This window comes from Cuculus canorus, chromosome 5 (genome assembly GCF_017976375.1).
Source record: "Cuculus canorus isolate bCucCan1 chromosome 5, bCucCan1.pri, whole genome shotgun sequence".
NCBI lineage: Eukaryota > Metazoa > Chordata > Aves > Cuculiformes > Cuculidae > Cuculus > Cuculus canorus.
In genome coordinates, this window is record NC_071405.1 from 27845861 (window position 1) to 27861966 (window position 16106).

The 16106-nt window shown below is 37.7% G+C and overlaps 1 protein-coding gene across 4 annotated transcripts in view; it reads right to left on the reverse strand.

The window, feature by feature from the left end:
* SETD3 (SET domain containing 3, actin histidine methyltransferase) overlaps nucleotides 1–16106 on the reverse strand; it is a 62639-nt gene that overhangs the window by 24935 nt on the left and 21598 nt on the right. For 3 of the 4 annotated variants that reach the window (XM_054067400.1, XM_054067399.1, XM_054067401.1), the window contains 5 exons: nucleotides 12438–12547; nucleotides 10703–10795; nucleotides 7345–7493; nucleotides 6263–6335; nucleotides 5469–5725 (listed from right to left, as the gene is read on the reverse strand). In XM_054067400.1, the coding sequence (XP_053923375.1) occupies nucleotides 5469–5725; nucleotides 6263–6335; nucleotides 7345–7493; nucleotides 10703–10795; nucleotides 12438–12540 (675 nt within the window). In that variant the 5' untranslated portion in view covers nucleotides 12541–12547. The remainder of the gene's footprint in view (nucleotides 1–5468; nucleotides 5726–6262; nucleotides 6336–7344; nucleotides 7494–10702; nucleotides 10796–12437; nucleotides 12548–16106) is intronic. The other variant, XM_054067402.1, reaches the window with a different exon arrangement.

A 16106-nucleotide genomic window follows, 5' to 3' on the forward strand; every position in this document is an offset into this window, starting at 1 on the left:
TCTCCTGATAACAACAGCAGCCAGCTCCCTCAGCAGTTGTGGGTGCACCCCATTAGGGCCCACGGACTTGTATATGTCCACTTTGCTTAAGTATTCCCTGAATTGATCCTTTTCAACTAAGGGTACCATCTTTCTTGCTCCAGCCTTTCCTGGTGGTATCTGGGGCCTGGGATTCCTGAAGGCCAGTCTTGCTAGTAAAGACTGAGGCAAAGAAGGCTTTTGTTACTTCAGCTTTTTCCATGTTCTGTGTCACCAGGTCTTCCCTCTCATTCAGCATCGGGCTCACATTTTCCATAGTCTTCCTTTTGCAATCTATGTACTTACAGAAGTCCTTTCAGTTGCCTTTCACATGTCTTACCAGGTTCAACTCCTGCTGGGCTTTAGCTTTCCTAATCTCATCCCTGGATGATACGACAATGTCTCTGTATCCCTCTCAGGTTACACGCCCCTGCTTCCACCTTCTGTATGCTTTCTTTTTGTGTTTTAGTTTCGCTAGGAGCTCCTTGTTCATCCACGCAGGGCTCCTGGTGTTTTTGCCTGACTTCATGCTCACTGGGATGGACTGCTCTTGAACTTGGAGGAGGCAATCTTTGAATATTAACTTTGTGTTTTCTTTCTTGGGTGCCTCATCCCTCTAGAGCCTTATCCCATGGGACTCTTCCAAGCCGATCTGTGAAGATGCCAATTCTGCTCTCCTGAAATCCAGCATTGTGACTTCTTCTCTCCTGCACCCTCCTCTCACGGATCCTGAATTCCACCATCTCATGGACATTGCAGCCAAGGCTGTAGTCAACCTTTACGCTTCCAACAAACCCTTCCGTGTTTGTATAAGGTCAACAAATGCGAGTAGCACCTCTCCTCATTGGCTTCTCTATTTTCTTGGTCAGGAAGCTGTCACTGATGCTCCCCCCATGAACCTCCTGTATTGCTTATAGCTTGATGCTTTATCCTTTTAACAGATATCAGGGTGGCTGAAGTCCCTGATGAGGACCCAGGGCCTGCAAATGTGAGGCTACTTCTAGCTCTCTGTAGAGGATCTCATCTTCTCCTTCCTTCCTCCTGATCAGGCAGCCTATAGCAGATGCCCACCACAAAGTCATCCACATAGATGGTTTTGGGATTGTGGTATTTTGTTGAATTTGTGTGTGTGCGTGTGCGGTTTTTCCCCCAAGACAGCTAACTCACAGGTACCCTCCAGAAAAATCTGCAGCCCTCCAGTGGTCCAAAGAAAACAAGCTAAGAATACCGTCTAAATCTATGCCAAAAGGGACAGTCCTGCAAAACTGACCCTTTTTCCAGCACAAAAGAGGTAGCCACATACAGATATTACTTACTCCTAGAACACCACTGAATGCATACAGCTGGCTACAATGGCAAACCTCTGCCAGTTTCAGACCTACCCTTTCAGAGATTTTAAAAGTTCACTAAAATTATCATAAAATCGTCTTTTAGTAAGGCAGCAAATAACAGTCTTTACTATTCCTGAGGAAAAGATACAGCACTGCTTCAGACTCATAGTATGCAAAATTAGTTCAGGCACTTCCACCTTCTCTAGGAACAATCCTCTCATCTTGATTTCCTGTTTAGATTTACAAAAACTTCTCTGTAGTAGACTGCAAACAGGCATCCATATGCAACTGAAAGTCAAACATGAAGACCACTGCATATTCTTTTAAAAGAGCTTCAAGCTTGGTTGTCTTTACTTTAGAAATACAAGCTCACTGTGAATGTCTGTAAACTATATGGCTCCCTCTTGTGCTCATTATACCACATTTCAGCATACAAAAGAAAAGTAACATTGAACCATAAATACTTGGGCTCTGTTCACCCTTCAGTAGGCAGGTAATGCCCATAAATGTTAATGGGAGTCATATGCACACCTTCTAGGGAAACAAAAAGCCTGCAGTTTACAAAATTTCTCTGAAACAAACTATAAAAACACATTGCAACCTACGAGTCTGCTGTGATGAAAGTATATTTTTTTGACCATCCGCAGTATTCTTATAGCGATGCAGAGGCCAAAAACACCTTTAAAGTACATCTGTAAAAACTTTTAACTATTTTTCAGTTATCAAATTACATGCGTTTAGAAAGGTGTCAGCGTGGTTTATAGAGCCTGGCTAACATGCTCAAGGGTTTATTTTTGTCTACCCAACATCCCACCTGTTTCTGCTTATCAAACCAGACTGCAGTTTAGCTTGCAACAGCTGTTAAACGCATCAATCTGCCCATTCTTCATGTGTATCCAAACTAAGCACGGGGAGAAAAGAGTTAGGACTTAAGCATTCCGAAAAAGCCACCCTTACGGAGAAGCTAGGGAAATAAAACAACCAGAACTTGACAAACTGTTCAAAACTGCACAAAACTGCACACCTATCAGAAGCTAAATTATTTCAATAACAGTCTAGCAATCCTATTTGGAAAGAAAATGAAGCATTTGAATAAATTATTTGTTCATCCTTGTATTCTCCCGCCATGAGAAACGTTTTGCAGACTAAAAATGCTGCAAAGGAATTAAAATATTTTGCCTGCACAAATTTTTCCTTTTTGAGTGTGTTCAAATACCAACAAAACACCTTTTATTTCAAAATACTTTACTTTCTGCAGTAGAATTGCTATCAAGTAAGATAGAAATACAAAGTTTTTTTGTATTACAAATATTATTTTTAAAAAAAATACAAATATATTAGTCTGCATACCTGGTCACAACAGGCCAGCTTTCATTACAATGCTAATGCTAGAGCAGCAGTATTACTGAATTAAATTATGGTATACAAAAACCTAACTTCCACCTTCATAAAGCTTGCAGAACATACTGCCTTTCATAGAAAAATGGGTTTGCTTTGGTTTTTTTTTCATTTATATCATGATTTTTTCTCTCCCTACTTCTTCCCTTTTCCATATGCTCCTGAATTTCCAAAAATATTACCCTTAGCACCAGTATTTTGTGGGTCAATTTCGTTTATAAAATGAGCACATGCCAGATGATACTAAAATCCATTTTAGCTTTTCTGAATAATGAAAAATGGTACTTTGTTTTAGAGAAGAAAGAGGCTTTTTTTTAAATAAACTTTTTTCCTCTAACATTTTATAAATTATGAGGCTCTTATTTTTGAGACTAGAAACAGAAATAAAAAAAAAAATTAAAACTTTTTCATGAATTTTTAAAAAAAGCATTAATAATAAGTACCCACTACATTCGTCACTCCTGGAGCCAGACAATATTATATATTTTCCTAATGTGACATTTACTGAGTACTAAAGAAATGTTCACTGAAATTGGGATTACATGGCAGCACTGAAGCATGGCACGAAGCAACGAGAACACACCTAAAATTTACCTGATGTTTATTACCATTCATTCTCCAAAGAACAAGTAAATAACAACAATTCCTACCAGATGTACCCTCACACTGACGTTCAAAATGAAGCAATCAGATGTATTATACAATAACATAAAATAAGCAATAAAAGCATTTGTCAGGAGAACTAAAAGAAAAAATCTAGTATAGATTTCTAACCACCACAAGCAACCAGAACCTAGATTTTAACAATTCATACAAAAGGCAACAGTACAGTACTAAACTCTTAGTTTAGTACTAATAGAAAGCCTAAAAAGATGGCCATTTATTTAAACACTATTTCCACAAAGGTTTCCCATTGCTGCAGATCAAACTGAACTGGATCAGCCTCAACAATATCAGATGAAGAAGTCTTCCTCCATGAGTTGCCATATCAGCTTCCACAGAATAGCAAATACAAAGCAGAAAATGTAACAATGCAGAGTACTAAATGCTTGTTTCTTTTTTAAAATTAATGTTATGACCATATAACCTCTCATATAACACTACTAGTGCAAGATCAGTCAATGGAAATAATGGAACTAGTCATAGTGACAGTGTAGCTATCTGAGTAAGTACTGCAAGAATACAAATAGCAGTTAGAAGAACAGGAAAATGTTACACTGTATTCTGCTAATAACTCTTTAAAAATGGTAGAACTATTCAAGCATAAAAAGATACTCTAAAGAAATAAAATTGAGGCGTTCTATTTGTTCAGGAAGTCCACTTCGAGAAAAAAAGGGAAAAGCTGAACGGTCATATGTGGACTGGCATCCTAGAAAAGCACATGGCAAATAAAACCTAACAGAGGTGGCTAAGCTATCATTTCCTGAACTATGACACACCTGGAAGGAAAAATTTTGTTCCTTCCTGATATTAAAGCTATTGTTCCTACCCTACTCCTTGCCTCAAAATAAAATGCATCTTATTTGGTTTTCACCCACCAGTGTCAATTACTTCAGTTTTCAAAACGTATCCCACTGCTTCTTATCTTTGTAAACTGACATTGTGTTTGAAACATAGGAAGTTCTTCAAACACTAAACAGATAGGCAGAATAACTTAACTTTTGTTGAATTAAAACAGTTACTAGAAAAGCTTTGGAACTCTGATAAAGTTTAAAGGAGAACAGAATTGATTCATGTCTTCTGACCTCTCTTATGGCCAAAAATAAAAGGTGTCTAGATCACACAATTGTGGAAATTCAGTATGTAGTGTCCTATGTTTTTTACACAGATTGTGCCACAAAAAGCTTTGGATGTTTGGAGACTGAGCACTACCTTGACAACACAACATCACCATTCACTTACAACATCAATTATGTCTAGACATCAGTCAGAGTAACAGTTCTTTCTCAGAAACTAAATTTAAATCATCACTTCAGAACATGATGAAAAGTTCACTGATCTCGAGCCTCCTCATACTCACATTGTTACCATATGGGTTTATCTTTGTATTTGAAAGCAATCAAAATAATTTTGTTAAATAGAAAAAAAAACCCAACAGTTAAACCACACACACTGGAAATACAACATATGTAATTGTTTTATTCTATGTCAATTAACAACTATAATTTTACTTTGTTTCCTACAAACTATACATTTTGCAGAGTTATAGAAGCATAGGTTGTAGATCTCTGCAGGTCATCTAGCCCAGCTTCCCACAGGCAAACGTCTAAAGTCTGGCTACCAGTAGCAAGTTGCAAACAATAATTATTTCATTCCTCATCTCCTTTTCCCCAGAATTATCAAATCCAGCCTGCTCAGCCTCTCCTTGTATGCATAAAAGGCTGTAGCAAATGACATCTTAATAGTCCTCTGATCTCACTCCAGTTTGTCAACATGCCTCTTGCACTGGTGGGCCCACATCTGTACAGGATGCCAGATGAAGCCTCACTCAATGCCAAACGAAGGCCAGTAATCATTCCTCCCAATCAACTAAATACATCCTTACATATTCACAAGCCTACTGAACTGTGAATTTTTAGCAGCAGTTCAAAAACCGTAGGAAATCGTAATTATTCTAACCTTTAAGAGCTTGCTCTATTATTTAGCATCACTGTTTTCACACCTTCCTCAACAATGATCAGTGGAACGACACATACTGTACACTACACTTAAGATGCTTACCTGAGTAACTTTGTAGAAATAGGCATATTGTCGAGCTGTATTTTTATATTGGCTAAAAACATCATGTATGGCCTGAGTTGACTGAAGATACTGCACTTCATCTTCTTCAAAATAGAGAGGAGTGTCATATTCACTGGGGAGCGTTTGTATGTAGGGCAGCCAGAAAGAGTTGGGGTTGGCTCGCTCACAAAGAAGGTGGAACGCCAATGTTATATTGCCCATGGCTTGAAGAATCCGATCTTGAGAATATAGGGATCCTGAATTAGCCCAGAAAGGTGAGGCAGTAAATTAATTGTCCATGGAAAATATCACCCTAGATATACTTTGAATTAACATGATAAGATAACAATGTAAGAATTTTTAACAATGAAAAAAAAGCTTTTCAGGTTTCTAAATTATTTATCTCTCTGCATTTTATTACACTGCAAGTTATTTGATGCAGTAAATGCCTCATCTACAATTGCATGACAGAAGAAACCAGAACAATACTCTCAGTACCTCAGAACATTTTATCACCTAGTGTTACACAAACTACATGATATATGCTCAAAATAACACACACAATTCTAGATTATGTCTAGGGTGCTCAGCCAGAAACAAAGAGGAAAATAAATTCTTTCCACTGATACTTCAAGCTTGTAGGTATTCCAAACCTGACAGCTGGCATGATAAGCAAGTCCTGTAAACAAAGGAGATCAGCTAAAAAAAAAAAACAAAAAAACCAGAAGGCAGTCTTCTACTGAATGATTCTATATGTATCAACTTCTTGCATAAGAAGTTCTGTAAGCTCTTACCTAATACTGAATTTTTAGCTGACTCAACTGTCATCAACAGTTTTCTAGGAACCCACAGAAACAATTCTTCAGCCTACAGAAAAGAAAAAATGCAGAGGGTCAGTTCGCATTTCTGTGATATGCCAGGTGTCTCAAATACACATAGTCTTTACATTACAGGCCAGTTTTTGGGTTTGCTTTTTTTTAACATCAAAATTATTCTGCATCAAAATTCTTCTTTCTCTTCCACTACAAATTAAAAAAAAAAACAAAACCAACATGCTGTTTCATATTGTGGTTACCAAATGTTCCAATCTGCAATACACAAAGCTTAAAGACATGTAAATTACAAAATACAGTGCTTCAGTTTGGAACTGCTAACATGTAGACTGCCCACACAACCTCAAAGCTACCAGATACATTTTATTGTTATGATAAGTACGTGATCAAATATTTTGTGCCAACAGAGGATTTTTCACTTTACCCATTCTTATCTTAGAAGAATTGTTCAGGGATTTTATCAACCAGCAGTGCTACCCTTATTAACAATATGCTACCAAAGCCCTAAAATGAATATGCTTGTTTTCTAACATTCTTTCTACAACACCTGATTGTTCTCCATCTGTTATTTCCCATCTGTAAAACAGGAATGGAAAGAGGCAATCTTTAATGCTTACCTTTTAACAGTTAGCTAACTGTGTGTGTCTATATTCTTTAACTGATTGCAAATACCTCTTTCTGAGGCAAAAAGACCAGTGCTTTAAAAGAAGGGACAAGACAGAAGAGAAGAGACTAAGTAGTTAGGAAACATGGAAGAGGGCAATACATTGGTGGGGTAGAGTACTCTGGTGATTAGGTAATCAGTATAGGCAACACAGAGGAAAAAAAAGACTTATTAAAAATTCACATTACTACCCAAGAGTCAAAAATAATGTTCAATTTTATCAATAATTTTATTTCTCAAGTATGCAGAGTTGAGAGCATTTCAGAACAGCAGCTTCATAAGCACTCAAAAGAGGAAAGGAAAGGCGGTACGTTTCAGAGCTCTGCTGCTACATTCCAAACACAACTTTCTAGTCTAAGTCAAATGTTCACGTGCTCACCTTTATCTCCCTTGTTGCTTTCAAACCAAACCCCTCCTCTTCAAAGTTGGCTATTTCAAAACCCTCTGTGGATGCTCCATTTTCAGTTGCCCACTTCATTAATTCAGGGAAATAGTCATCTCTTTTTCCCTCAAAGACAACAGACAAACCTATATACACAATTTATTAAAAAACAAATGCAGAAATAAGAGAATTTAGAAAGATAAAGTAGTTCAATATAAAAGCACAAGTAAAAAGGTATCTGCTATCCCACAGCAGCTCTACTTTGAAGTAGCTGAGTCAGAACAGGTCTTTGTTAAGTGTTACTCAATAGGATACAAATGTCATACCCCGTTTTCATCAACTTAAATGTTCTGACAAATTGCCTTACCAGTTATCTTAAGAACACAACCACCTAAGCTGAGCTGTGATGAAATACGAAGCTCCTCTACTCTTTCTATTCTAAAGCGGAATGAAAATATTTTCCAGTTTAATATTGATGATAAATGCAATCACCGCAATGTGTTAATATAGACAAAATGAGGAATTTGAGAGGCAAGCTGCAGTTTCATTAATTCAGTACTGAAAATGATAATAAGCAGATCTCAAGTTCCTTCTCTCACACATAAGGCAGTTAGCTTTTTCCTGTAGCGTATGGATCTACTAAACAACTGATCAACCTCCTAACACCTCAGAGGTTGTCCAAATTATTATACTTTGCCTTGACAGACACATGGTCCACCAGTGAAATCGTACGCCTCATTCATTTTCTCAGCTTTCCCCTTTACCGTTGTCCAATTTGAACCTATGCATTATAGTTCATGGCTACACTCGGCCAGCTCCTTTCATACCTCTTTGCCTCTGTGTTTCCCTCCAACCCAAAATCTAGTGTCAGATCACATTAAAAGTGTCCAAATGCCTCTGAAATTTTCAGGTCATTTTCTAAGTGACAAAACATCATCAGCAAGTTGCTTACATCCAAAGATATTTTGGTTAAATGATAAATACATCTTTGATTAAAAGGGTTTTAAGAAAGCAGCATTAGCATATTTCAAATATTCCCCCCTCCAAATCACAGAACCAATCAAATCTACAGTTGACATAGAAGTGCAAGTATGATCTAAAAATATAGTTTGCGATGATGCAGTATAAAAACTTGAGATTTGTTACGTGTTTTCTTTTAATGCAATGAAAATGTGGTACATGAAGTTCTGATTTTTTTTCTCTGTTGTAAAAAGCTGGGATTTCACCTTTATTGCATATTCCCTTCACTATGCGATTTTCTGTTGAATATATTCAGAGATAAGGCCTCACAAATCTAGTAACACTAGTTGCATAGCTTCTACAGAACTTGATAGTGGATTATACTGTCCAGGACACTGCCCTTTTGATTTCTAACACTGACTACTGGAAGCTACTGGAAGGCTACTGGAACCTTTTAACATCCAGCTTGTATTTGGAACCATTCTGTAAGCATCTCTGAAGTTTTGCCTCTGTTCCTCACATATGATGTGCTCCAACACTTCTCATTTCTTTCTAAATTAAAGAGGAGAACAGCCCCTTTAAATTACAAGCAGTGTTGAGGAACGGTTATTTCTACATTGAACAAAATGTAGCTATACTGATGAAGATCTATATAGAAAGATTAGCTTTATTTAAAATTCTGCCTGTGAGTCAAACAAGGAGAAATTTTAGAAAGTAAAAATATTGAGTTTTCGAATGAAGTGTTTTCTATGATCAAGAACATTTTAGTTGACATTCTGCAACCTAGTGTTCTATTCCAGAAAAGCATAAACTATGACACTATAGGCAACATACATTCATTGCATATCTCAAAGTTCCCAAAGTAATTTATACTTCCTTTGTTAATTGTTTAAAGCTTTTATTAAGCTAGAAAACTGTGTAGTATAAACTACTAGGTCCCATTAAAAATATTTTCGAAAGATACCATACTATTTATACTCACTGGGTAAAAATGTTACATTAAAACCCGTTTGTATGTCAACAGTGCTGTGGGGTTAGTAGGCTTGGTGTCTTTCATGGAAAAAATACACCCTGTTAACGTAATACTGTTACACTAATTCTACCACTTCTGCCAGGAGCCATTTTCCCCATGAATGATTCGATCATTCTGGCACAGAAGAAAAATACAGTGAACAGTACAACTCTTCCTGTTAATCTGAATTATGTTTTACCCTAACACACATATTACACCATAAAAAAGAGTCCATGTACCATATATTTACAGAAGTCACAGGACAGCAAAACAATGAATCAAGTTCACCTCTACAGAGCTACAAGATGCAATCAAACAGTATTATTGATTCTTCCCATATGCCTTCTGACAGTAACTGAGGTTCAGAGGTTTCAAAGTCCTTTCATGAAGTAGGAGTCTTGTGCATTAGTCAAAATTATTAAAAACAGGTATGAGAAGGATTTTTAAAGGCTCCAAGTATAGTATTCAGCTTTTTCAAGCAAGTACATGAGCTCATCAAGCTCTGCTTCAAATGCAGTCTGGCCTTTATGCCATCACCACATAAATAACAGAAAAAAGAATTGCTATTTGTCCACAATTAAAATACAACAGTCATACAAAAAAAAAAGGTTTATTTTAATAATATTACTCAAAAAAGTGTGTTTTAACTCATACCTCCAAATAAACCCAAATCTAATATGAAAATAAAGTACCAGTAACAGTGAGTTGTTGCAGAACACACCAGAAAAAAACTGTTCTTATCTGAAAAATAAGCATACCCTAAACTTAGGAACACTGGCAATAAACTCCATCTTAACTCTGGTGCCATTAGCATGTCTTTATTTTAATTATGCGCTTGACTTATAGCAGATAGATTTATTAGCGTATGTATTTATTTTGTGCAGTTATATATTTTGTCATAGTTTAATGTCATTATGTCGAACTGCTGAAACTGTTTCCATGTCCAGGTTAAAATAAAATAAGTATAGAACTGAATTCAAAATGTTCAGATTTATAGAGGCAGAGGGGCAGACTATGCAATCAGCATTCAAAAAGGCCTATTATTGTCAGAAGATTTTTACTTCTAGTCCTTCAGATTGTCATCTCATGACAATCTCAAGCTCTTTTTTCAACTTATCAAACAGAATTATCACAGGATCACCTGTCTGTGATATTCACTCAGAATAAGTATTAAAATGGGCAATGCCAGTGGTCATGCCCACAAGCACACTTCAGAAATGCTTGCAAGTGTAAAAAGCAACTGCACGTCAGAGAACTAAGATTTTTATCCCAAAATAAAGGATTGTATAACATTTATATAACAACAATATTCCTTTCGCCTGTCAACAGACAATTCTTCAGGCAAATCATTACTATGAGCCACCCTTAGCATTTCAAATTTACCTTTTTGCTTTTTGCGAATTTTCTCAACAAGTGACCGAATCTGGACATATTCTTCCCATTCCTTACCAGGACCTGGGGTAGGACTGCTGCATTCTGTAAATAAAAACACCAAATGAAAAGGCTTTCTTTAATAAAGTCTCCATGTATGTGTGTACACATATGTATATATTAACACTGGAGAAAAGGTCAGTTTCACAGCAGCTGAACCATAGTACTACTTGTCCTTTAAAAGTGTTTATATGGTAAACTCTGTAATCTCCATTGTTATAAATATTCCATTTTCTGACATGTAATTAATCAACTCTTTTAAAATTTTAATTGCATGACTTGTCTCAAGTTTTTTTTATTTTTTTTTAATATTCTCCCAGATTTAAGTAACATCAAATGTTTAAAAAAGCAAAGAAGAAAAAAGGTACAACCAGACCATTAAGTACATAGTCTCTCAGATAAGACAAACAAAAGTCTGTTTTCAATAATCCAAGCAAACCACTCTGTTTACATCAGCCTGTTTGCCATCATTCTCATTGTAATGACAGCAGATGATAATAGCACAGCCCTTACCTTAAGTAATTGAGAAATTTGCTAGTACATACATTTGACCTGCCTAGTCAACACTGTTTTCACAGATGCATGTGTACTGGAAGGGCAAATACAGGAATACACTGCTAAGCTCTAGCTTTAGATTATATCCACAGTGTCTGTGACAATATTGTAAATGCAGTGTGTGGATTTCTTGATCTAAGTCACACAAATCCAAGCAGACAGCTGAAGATTACCTTGCTCAACTGATTTGAAAAATCTTTGCATTGAATAAAACATGGAAGCTTGACAAAAAGATCAGCTGATACATCTTTTTTCTTAGAAAGCCAGACCTATGTTTTATTTTTCATAGCAAAGCCGAGGCCAATTGTAGCATAAGCATGAAACTGCTCCACCAACCCCTTATCTCCTCTTTGTGACTGATGCTAAAGAAAAATTCAGATTTTTTTCTAAGGCAACATTGAGTTGTAGCCAGAATACGAAAATCTGGACTTATGCTTCAACAAGAAGTGTAGCTCAGCACAGTTACTAATGACAGCAGAAAGAGTGTACAGCATTATTAGCATCATCATATGAAATGATGTTGCTTTTCATATTTACTAGAAATAACGGACAGGTTCCAAGTTCCTAAACAAATGAAACAACTTTGCTCTATGCACAAGAACTAAGCACTATAAAAAGTTTCCAAACAGCAACAACAACAAAAAAAATTAAGTGACAAAAATATCAGCACAGTTGAACTGAGTTGTACTGCTGCCTTCCACAATTAATTTCTCTACTTTTATATAAATTCAAAGTACTGTTCAAATAATAAACAGTAACAGTGCAATTCTTGAGGTTTATGAGAAAAACATTTTTGATAAACCTTCAGTGTCAAGTTACCTAGAGTAGTTTCATTTTAATCCAGTCTCACACAGTATTTATGCTTGTGTTGAGATGTAAAGTCAAAAGCTGCCAGAAATATGGCATGTCCAATATATACATACATACATACATATTTAAGTCAGGCAATAATGACATATAGTAATGGAGAAAGATACTGTGAGATACATAACGTACTGCCTTAAGCAGGCTGAAGTAACAAGCTTGGCCACTTACAGAAAATTAATGGAATTCACTGGTATCAACAAGAGAACATTTTTGAGTCGACTGCATACCACTCCTTTTTCCAGAAAGGCATAAAACCAAAACTTACTTTGCAATAACTCACTAATTAGATTCAACATTTCCTTTGGAGATACTGTCGCTGTGGCTCCCGTTCCCGACTTCTGAGTTTTTACTCTGCTCTTCTTCCCCATCTTCTAACTAAAACAGATTAAGAAGCACACTGTCACCAGTTACTAAGAAACAAAATATAATAATGATGAACGGACAAGATCTTATTAGTCCCTCATAAGAAAAAAGAGAAAGAGGAGTTGATTCCAGCACATGTATGCATATAAGTATTATTTGCATGGCCTGAATGTAAGGCAGCCGTACAGTGCAGTCTGAAGCAATACTTCATGTAGTTGCACACTAATTACCTCAGGGTAATTAGAAACCAGAAATCTTAGAGAGAGAGAGAGAGAGAGAGAGAAAGAAAGAGAAAAAAAAAAATCATTCAGATCACTTGAAAATTCATTAATTGTGAACCAGTGTTATGGATATCAAAGTATCCATGCTATATAAAACCAGGTTATTTTACCTCATCAGCTGCATTAGTATTTATGACTGCATCAAAACAGTAATTCAAAATTAACAGAAAACTAAGTATTACATTTCAAACCAAAATCAAAATATCATATGTATATCTTTGAGGCAGCTTCTTGTTCTTCAAGAAGACAACTAGTTAAGGAAAACTTATTTCCAGTTACCACAATAAATGGAACATCATCCTAGGCTTGTTTTCTAATATTCAGAGCCTTGTTCTCTTGGAGGACTTAAATCACACATCTACTGGAAGGGCAGGGTAGCAAGGCATGAGATTTCCAGAGAATTTCTCACATGCGCTGGGAGCATTTCTTGATGCTAGCACTGAACAAGCTTCTAGGGGAGGGGTTGCACAGGATCTAATACTCATGAACAAAGAAGAAGCACTCATGTATATAGTTATAAACACACTCTGGAGACTAAAATTCCAAGAGTATAAAATATCTCTTTACTGTGATATAAAGTCAGCAAAGCAAGGCATACAGCGCTGGGCGCATGGCTGAGGCAGGGCTGTATCCAGCCAGAGGCGTGCCTCAGGCTCCCCTCCCCTTTTTATACATTTCACAAAAATGGTTACATTTGGGCACCAAAGCAGTTAACAAATCCAACATCAGCCATGGATACAGTAATTTTGAAATGGCAGCACAATATGTTGACTAAAGGAAGGAAGGAAAGAAGCAAATTAAAGACTCTGGACTCAGAACAGTAGAGCTGAGGCTTGCTCAGGGAATGGTAAGCAATATGCCCTGGGAAGCTACAAAAGAGCCCAAGACAGACAGTTATCTTTCTGAATTCTCTTCTCAGAGCACAAAAGCAAGCCTTCCCAACATGCAAGAAAATCAGCAGGAGGCCAGCTGACTGTACACGGGATTCCTCACTGACCAAGCTCAAACTAAACAGAAACATGTTAAGTGGAGGTGGGTACAGGCAGCAAGAGGAGAACGTAGATGCACTGTTTGGACAAGCAGAGACTGAATTTGGGAGGCTAAAGTTGTCTGGAGTTGCTATTGAACAGGGATGTGAAAGGCAAGAGGAAATGCTTCTACAGGTATACGATCAGCAAATGACACATTGAGAGAAGAGTAATTCAGCTGCTAAATTGTGAAGCAACCTAGTGATGAAAGGTATGGAAAAAGTTGAGGTAGCCAGCACCTTGGGCATGTTCTGTACCAGCAAGCTCTGCTCTCAGGCTTCCCAGATTTCTGCATCGAGTAGTAAAGCTTGAGGGAGAGGAGCTATCAAGTTAAAAGACAATTTAGGTAAGCTGGTTCTACACAAGTACAGAGGACCAGACAAGAAGCATCCAAGGTACTGAGAAAGCTAGTTGGTGTCACTGGAAGGTTGCCAGCTAACATCTTGCAAAGTCATGGTAATTGCCTATGACAGGAAACAGGTAAACAAACAAACAAAACCCAACAGAAAGGCAAGGTGGAAGCAGGAAAAGGTAGAAAATCTAGGGAACTAGATCGTAATCAGTCTCACCTCATTTACTGTACAAAACAGAGTGAGTCCCAAAGAGAAGCTATTTCCAGACGTGATGGACACGAATGTGACTGGGATCGGACAACAGGCTTCTGAAGGCAAACCGGGTACAAACAGCCTGACTGCCTTCTGAAGAAATAAGTGGCTCTGAGGATCAGGGAGAATTGATGATTGCCAGTTTCTTTGATGAAAGCAATGCTTTTAACACTATCTTCCATAGCATCCTAGCTGTCAAGCTCAGGAGACACAGACCAAAGAGGTGGAAAACAAGGTGGACAAAAAATTCCTTGGACCATGAGGTTCAAAGAGTTCTGGGCAATAATTCTAAGTCTAACTGCCAACTGGTTAGATGCAGTATTTCTCAGTGGTCAATACTGGACAATATCTTAATCAGATGTGGATGCTAGGACAGAAAAGCATCCTCAGCAAATTTACAGATGACAAAATGGGGAAAGCAGTCAACACATTGCAGAGCAGGGCCACCATTCAGATGGACCTCAACAAACTGGAGGAAGTGGCCAACAGGAACTTTATAAAGTTAAAGAATCCTGCATTTGGGTAGGAAAAAGCCCTATACAACATTACAGCTGCAGTTTGGACAGGCAGTAGCTCTGCAGAAAGGATTTGGAGACTCTAGCAGAGTCAAGTTGATAGCAGTGCACCCTTAAAGCAAAGAAAACTAACCATCATTTGACCTTCATAAGCAAGAGCATAAACAGCAGGTCAAGGGAGGCGACCATTCCCTTCTGCTTGGTGCCGGTGAGGCCACATTTAGAGGTCTGTATAGTTTTGGGCCATGCAGCAGCATAGGAGGTACTGGCAACCTGGAGCACGTTCAGAGGTTGTGCAAAACAGCAAAAGGGCTGACATGTGAGATGAGAGACATGATGAGGATGTTGGGTTTGTCCAGTTTGGAGAAGAAAAGGAGCTCACTAGAGCCTTCACCTTATAACAGATATACAGTGGGTAGAGAGGGAGATTCTCTTGAGGTAAGCGCAGCAAAAGGGCAACAGTCACACAATGCTGTCAGGGAAATTCCAAATAGGCATAAGGATGCTCATCATGAGAGTGGTTGAGCCCTGGAACAGTTTGGAGATTTAACTGCACCTCCAAGCAAGCTTGGGAATTTTAAAACTTGACTCAGCACGGCCCTAAACAACCCAATTCAACTTTGAAGTTAAAGGAGAAAATCAAGCCTTTTGCTCTCTAGAGGCCCCTTCCCATCTACATTCTCCTATGATTCTACATGTTATTGCAACTGACGTTTTTACCTCTATATGGGCAACCTATATAGCATATCATCTATGTCCCGTTGCTTCACAGAGAAAGGCGAGTCAGACACATTCAGGTAACTCCAGACATTTGAAAGATTTCAGCTGCCTGAGTCATCAAGATCATCTCACTCCAAGCTGCTTTAAGTTCTCACACACTCCACAGTAAAATTAAGAAAAAAAAAAAAAAATTGAAAATCACTGTATAGAGATAGCACTTTACATTCCAAGTGTCCTGAACAGTCTGTGTGTATAAAAAGGATCTTTTTATCATCGAATCATAGAATAGTTAGGGTTGGAAGGGACCTTAAAGATCATCTAGTTCCAACCCCCCTGCCATGGGCAGGGACATCCCACTACATCAGGCCACCCAACGCCCCATCCAGCCTGGCCTTGAACACCTCCAGGGATGGGGCAGCCAC